We start from the raw sequence: 6,723 nt of genomic DNA on the forward strand, positions 1-6,723 counted from the left end.
TGCTGGGCAGGATCCTGCCTCAAGTTCTTTCCATTTGCTGTATTCTCTGCCTAAGATGCTGTTCCATAGATATTTGCATGACTATTCTCTTCCCTCTTGTCTAGTCCAAGTCTTTGCTTCTATGCTGTCTTCTCAGTGAGGCCTTCTCTATCAGTCTGCTTTAAATTGCAACCCAGAAATTCCCTGCTTAAATTTTCTCCATAAACTTACTTCTTTTGGCAAACTATGTATTTTACTTATTTATCTGTTTATCGTCTGCCCTTCCCCCTCCCCAGCTAGTTACACAAGTTAAGTGAACCTTGTTCTGTTCACTGCTTATTTTCCAGTGTCTAAAATAGTGTCTAGCATATATAGGTGTTTAATATATATTTATTGAATGAATGAACGAAGATCTGTCCTCAAAGGGTTTTATAGGTTTTCTATGTGTATCTTTTGTAACCAAAGCAACTGGATTTCCCGACTTTGGATTCCAGTTTCCTAGTGACTAATCTCTGATAGTTGTTGCTAGGCATATGAGTTCTGACCTGCCTGTAGGAATCTCTGTCAGTTACCAGGCCACCTCTACATCTTGGGTCCTCCTTAGCTGCAAATTTTGGTTCCGTATGTTCTTCTTTTCCTTTCACCCTATAAACTGATCTTTCAGTTTCAGACGTGTCTTTGAATCAATACGATTTCATATATCAGTCTGAGAATTTTTGTCCTTCACTGTCTGAGCTTTGAATCTGTTAGTACTCTAATGTGACAAAGAGATTGTATAACAGCCTTTCTAGCAGCGACAAGGATATGCCTCCCCCCACAAGGATATGCCTCTCCCCACAAAGATATGCCCCTTGAGAAAGATCTCCTCCATCCCTCTCCAGAAGAGAAGAGGAAACACAAGAAGAAGTAATTGGTGCAGAGCTTTGATTCCTACTTCATGGCCAGGAAATGCCCAGGATACTATAAAATCACCACCATTTTTAGCCAGGCACAAATGGTAGTCTGTATGTTGACTCTTTCAACTGTCCTCTGCCAACCTACAGGAGGAAAAGTTACAGAAGGATGCTCCTTCAGACAGAAACAGCACTAAAAACACCCTGAGTCGAGATGAGTGGGAAAGCATCCTAATAAACACATTTTGTATATAAGAGATTATATAACGAAATACATTACCATTACAATCTTTAAAAATTAAAATGGGCATTGTAAGGATCATAATTCTTTTAGCAGATAGGATATACTTATTATCTGTCAGTGCTCCTATTTACATGAGATAGGTGAATATCCCTGTAACATTCTTAGGTTTGACACATGCAAAACCAAGATTAGAAGCTATCTGTCAACTATTGTTAGATTTTAAGATCCCTCACTACCCACACACTTTTCTCAGGTACTTTACAAAAATCCTGGAATAACCAGGATCAACTGAGTGGTATCCCCATTTTTTTTTTCAGCTGGTATCGCTACCTAGACAACATGGCAATAGAAAGCTGCGAATTAACAAGCTGTCTCTTTTGCGTTAAGATGATTAGGGTGATAATGTGAATCAGAAGAATTTTTAACTTCCAACAATCACAAATTTTGCGAAACAATTTTATTTTCTTAAAGCGTATTCTCTGTGGCCCGTTTTATTTCTGCAATGGTTCTGCAAAGAATAACAGTCTATGTAGTAATCTTTTCCAAATGGATTTGATATGGTGCAAACTCAGGGAGCACGAAGTACCTAAAAATGCCAGTTGAAATATAAAGAGGACTTTCTCTTTATGTAGGAACAGCCTAGAGATCCAAAATCTTTTATAGTGTTAATATCATTTCCATTACCGCATTTCTGTGAGGGAACTGGTGGGAAAAGAGGAACAAGTAATTTATCATGTCTTTACAGATAAAGAAACAGAGATGCCAAGATAGACAGTTTTCTTGCCTGAGACAATGATGGCACACCAATTGCAAACTTAAGACCACTGCATCTTCGTTGTTAGCTTACAGGGTAGTTTTTCCAAATCTTTCTGCATTGCTAATATAATTGAGATTCCAAGTAATAATAGAAGATGGTCAGGGCAAAGTAATGGTAATGAGCCAGAGCTAGAACTGAAAATAGAGTCCAAGTCTTCTAAATCCTTGTCCATTGATCCTGCCATTATGCTGCAGGACTAAATTACCAAACTTCATCAAAAAGTGGCAGCTTAATGCTGTTAGAGACAAACCAGCATGAGTTCAGTTAACTTTTCATTATAGATGGACAGAATAATTCATATTTTGGCTTACCTAAGGGAAAAATACCTCAATTTGGAATTCATTTTGGACATTGTCATTTCTTCGGTTATTTGAATATTTGTGTGATATAAAAAGGATCTTTTGACTAAAGCTCATTAGGAGTCAGAAAAAAAGACAGTATAAGTTAGGAGCAATCATCTCTGCTTAAAGAAGGTATGAATCAACAAGCTGGAAAGCTGTTTTTCAATGGGTTGGCTAGTCCACTGTGTCAGTCTATAGGGTAATGTGGTCCATTCCAAGCTCTAAGAATAGGCCAGGGGAAGAGAGGAAAAAATAGAAGTGTGTGTGTATGTGTGTGTGTGTGGGGGGGGGGGGGTATCTTTTGTTCCACACTTAAGACATCTGCTGTTTAACCTTGTGAAATGATGAACGAGACCGGTCATAATTCAGAAGTTAAAAAACTTTTCACCAAATAAAAAGGATTCTAAGAGATGCAGTACAGAGACATGAACTCTCATTATCTAAACTGACACATGACACTCTTCTCAGGCATTTACATGAAGACAGGCATTTTGCTCTGATGGCAGGGATATAAAGCTCACATAGACTTCCTCAATGGTGGAAGTCTTTATATAAACCAGAACACCAGGAAGGTAGGGGCAAATGAACAAAGACCTCACTTCTTCATAATTCTTGGTTGTTATTTTTTTTAAAACAAATTAGCAGAGAAAGAGGCATCTTTGGAGTTAATTTCTTTGGGTATCTTTTTGGGTATACAGAAGATGTACATGTTATTAAATTTGTTCGTTTTCCTGTTAAAAAGAGAGAAAGAAAAATATTTAACATAATATTTCTGGTTTTAATTAAACTGACTTTTTTTAGGTTGCTACGTAGCTTCATGTGCCAAACTCCCCCCACCCTTTTTTTTTAACCTTTACAACCTTTGCAACCCAGAGAGGAGAATATTATTTTACAGATGAGGAAGCAGAGGTTAAGTATCTTACCCACACAGATTGCATAGTAGTTAGACCTGGGTTTAAAATCTAGTTCTCCAAAACCACTTCCAATATCCTTTCAACTACGTCACAGAAGACTATGGCAATATTTTTATTTTTACCTTTGAGGAAATTTCTAGATAAACTTCAGGCTACTTAATGGCTTTCTGAGAAATGGATGCGGGAATATTTTTCTTATATATTCCTTCAGCAAAGTATAGGCTTTGGACATCAGATTGCAGGGCTTTTTGCTGCAATAAGGTAGAAATGCACTTCCTCAAAAGTCTGGGCACCATATGCTTCTTTGTTCTGGGTTCACTGAGGGCACCATAAGTTGAACACAGTGGTGGTAGGCAGAGTCCTGGAATGAGAACTGTGAACTGACTTGCTGTAAATACAGGATGTCCTATACTTCCTAAAACAAGGTAGAGGACACTAATGAATAAACTGAGCTATGGGGTGCCTGGCTGGCTCAGTTGGAAAAGCATACAACTCTTGATCTTGGGGTCATGAATTTGATCCTCACGTTGGGTGTTGGGATTACTTAAATAAATGAAACTTAAAAAAAAAGTAAACTGAGCTACAGACTTTTGATATTAGCATACCCTAATGTTAGATATTAGAGAGCATTTAAAATTTTACAGAAAAAGCAAACAAATATTTTCAATTTACTTACTCTCTAGAAAGGTTATAATTACTGACGCACCAGGGTGGCTCAGTCAGTTGAGCGTCCGACTCACTTTTGGCTCAGGTCATGATCCCAGGGTTGTGGGACTGAGCCCCGCGTCCAGCTCTGTGCTGAGCGTGGAGCCTGCTTGAGATTCTCTCTCTCTCTCTCTCTCTCTCTCTCTCTCTCTCTCTCTCTCTCTCTCTCTCCCCCCTCCCTTCTTTCCCTTCTGCCCCTTTCCTGCTTGTGCTCTCTTTCTTAAAGAAAAAAAAAAGGTTATAATTACTGAACATTTGCTGACTACCACCAATTCAAAAGTTGTTACACTAAACATAGATTCAAACTCAACCCATACCTGTGGAATATTGTCTTAGTAATTTAGTGATGCAATTATCAAAATCATTCACGATTAATTCCTATGGAACTACATCTAGAAAACTTCTGGTAAAACCTCTTCCTTCTGGAACTAATCATTCAATAAAAATTTAAGTTTATTATACGCCAAGCTCAGTGTTAGGCATGATGGTGCCTTCTCCATAAAGATCAGTATTGTTCAGCAATGATTCAATAATGAGTGAGTGAGCAAAGGAAACATGTCAAACACAAGACATTTATCCAAAAGGTACTAGTAATCTAGTATGCCAAACATACCAAAGAAATTAATATTATCAAAGAAATTATTTTAAAAACACAAAAATCTCCTTTTCTTTGCTATTTTCATCATGACACCATCCCCTAAGGCCTCAGGGTGAATACTTTTAAGTTAATAGTGTAAGATACTACAGGGTTTTCTCTGAGATCTTCAACATGAACTGTTCGCTTTATCAGCAGAGGTAATATAGAGGAACAAGTGTGTGGACTCTGGTAACAGATATCCTGGATTCATATCTTGGCTTCAATACTTTAGCCAGGAGATCTTTAGCAAGTAGCTTCTCAATGTCTCATTTTTCTTATCTGAACAATGGGGGCTTGGATAGTATTCTCCTCATAAGGATATTCTGAGGATTGAGCAAGATGCTATAATGTAATGTTTTACAGCGCCCAGCTTATCACTGTGCTGTTAGCTAGTACTCAAACTTGTCATTGAAGTATCTTTTTTCTTTCTTTCAGATTTTAGAAAAATATTTTAAAATCTAGACCTCATTAACCTTCTTATGACCTTGTCAAAGGGTCTTTTCTCCCTATTACTATTTCCTATTCCCCTATTGCTGCCTGCCAGATGGTCCACCTACAAATGAGAAACCTGTGTGCTTACCTGTGTTAAGTTAGACCGTTGAAGGTCAATGCCGTGTAATAGAGAATAGGGTTGGCCATAACTGAGTATGTACAACTATGTAAACTGCAGGAAACAGTTTTCTGTGAACAGGTGTGGTATAGGGAGACAAAGATAAGGATGAGTCAGACCCAGCTTAACTTGCTGGGTACACTGTACTTAGCCTCTTTGAATGTTTTCTTAATTGTGTGTCTCACAGAAAACACTTAAATTCGTTGGGCCATTTTATTTTTCATCTGTAAAGTTGGGAAAATAGTATCTTACTCATTGAGTTTTTTGTGGTGACTGACTGCACAGAGTAAGAGCTCAGTAAATTCGCTGAGGGCTGTGGCCAGGCATTGTGAAGGTTAGTTCTCTTTTTTTTCTGCGGCTGTCTTGGGAAATGAGGAGCAACGGCAGGGGTGGCAGGCAGGGCAACCACTCAGCAACATTATGATGCATGTGATTTACACAAGTCTATCACAAGTGGCTGTTCAGTGTGCAAGTTGGGCCGGTAGAAATGGAAATCTAGTCGGTGCTGTATTCTCTAAGATGCCCAGAAAGGGTCTCTCTCTCTCTCTCTCTCTCTCTCTTTTAAGTTTATTTATTTATTTTGAGAGAGAGAGAGAGAGAGAGAGAGAGAGAGAAATGCAGAGAGAGAGGGAGAGAAAGAGAATCCCAAGCAGGCTCTGCAATGTCAGCGTGGAACCCGATGCAGGACTTAAAATCACCCACAGTGAGATCATGACCTGAGCCGAAATCAAGAGTCGGACGCTTAACCAACTGAGGCACCCAGGGGCTCCGTGGGTCTCTTTCTAATTTGTACAAAAGAGCTCCATTTCCCACCCCATTTCTGTACCATTTTCTGACTTTTAGTTTCTTCTCACCTCTCCAGGTGTCCCGTGACTTCATATGGCCATGACCTGTCCCTGCAGGTTTCTGCTATAACCTGCCTCACTTCTCTCGGGTCATCCTATGCCATTTGATACCGTCCGGAAAATCCAAATGTCTCCAGAGTCCTGATCCTGTAGGACTCTTCCATGAGATGAGTGCTACTTGCTTAAACTAATTCAAGCTAAGGAATTGACAACAACTTCCTTTGGTTGTACTGTCCATTGGCATTTTAACCAAGGTTTCCAGTGTTTCAACCCAAAAGAGCAAACATTGAGAGTCTGAAGTATCGAGGCAAAGGTAATGTAGGGCAGGTTGAAAACTGACTTTTCAGCACAGCACACAGTGGCTGCCCAGTCTGCTAATGCATAAAACTGGAGGTGCCATTGAATATATACCAGGAAGTAGATCTGTGTACCTTTAATAAACAAGCCTGCCTGTCCACATCAGCCAGTCCCTTTAAAGAGTCAATAAGAACTTTGGACCCTATACCAATACCCATCTCTGAGAGAAGAGAATGTGGGAGGGGCAGATTTTGTGGTATAGTGAAAACTGCCTTGAGAGTGAGGAAACCTGGATTATAGTTCTGCCTCCACCGCTAAATAGCCTTGTGAGGGGCGCCTGGCTGGCTCAGTTGGTTAAGCATCTTGATCTTGGGGTCATGAGTTTGAGCCCCACATTGGATGTAGAGATTACTTTTAAAAAACAAAAGTTTAAATATAAAT

General features: G+C 39.3%; 1 protein-coding gene across 1 annotated transcript; it reads left to right on the plus strand.

The window, feature by feature from the left end:
* Positions 1–612: 612 nt before the first annotated feature.
* LOC106967211 (40S ribosomal protein S27-like) lies at positions 613–1,106 on the plus strand. Its single transcript, XM_027062253.2, has one exon. It carries the CDS (start codon positions 917–919, stop codon positions 1,067–1,069), a length of 153 nt encoding a protein of 50 aa, XP_026918054.1. The 5' UTR covers positions 613–916; the 3' UTR covers positions 1,070–1,106.
* The last annotated feature ends 5,617 nt before the right edge of the window (positions 1,107–6,723 follow it).

Source organism: Acinonyx jubatus, chromosome D2, assembly GCF_027475565.1.
Source record: "Acinonyx jubatus isolate Ajub_Pintada_27869175 chromosome D2, VMU_Ajub_asm_v1.0, whole genome shotgun sequence".
NCBI lineage: Eukaryota > Metazoa > Chordata > Mammalia > Carnivora > Felidae > Acinonyx > Acinonyx jubatus.

What these genes read in the sequence shown, in the direction of transcription:
- LOC106967211 (XM_027062253.2), top strand. Translation starts at nt 917, where the DNA reads ATGGCCAGGAAATGCCCAGGATACTATAAAATCACCACCATTTTTAGC.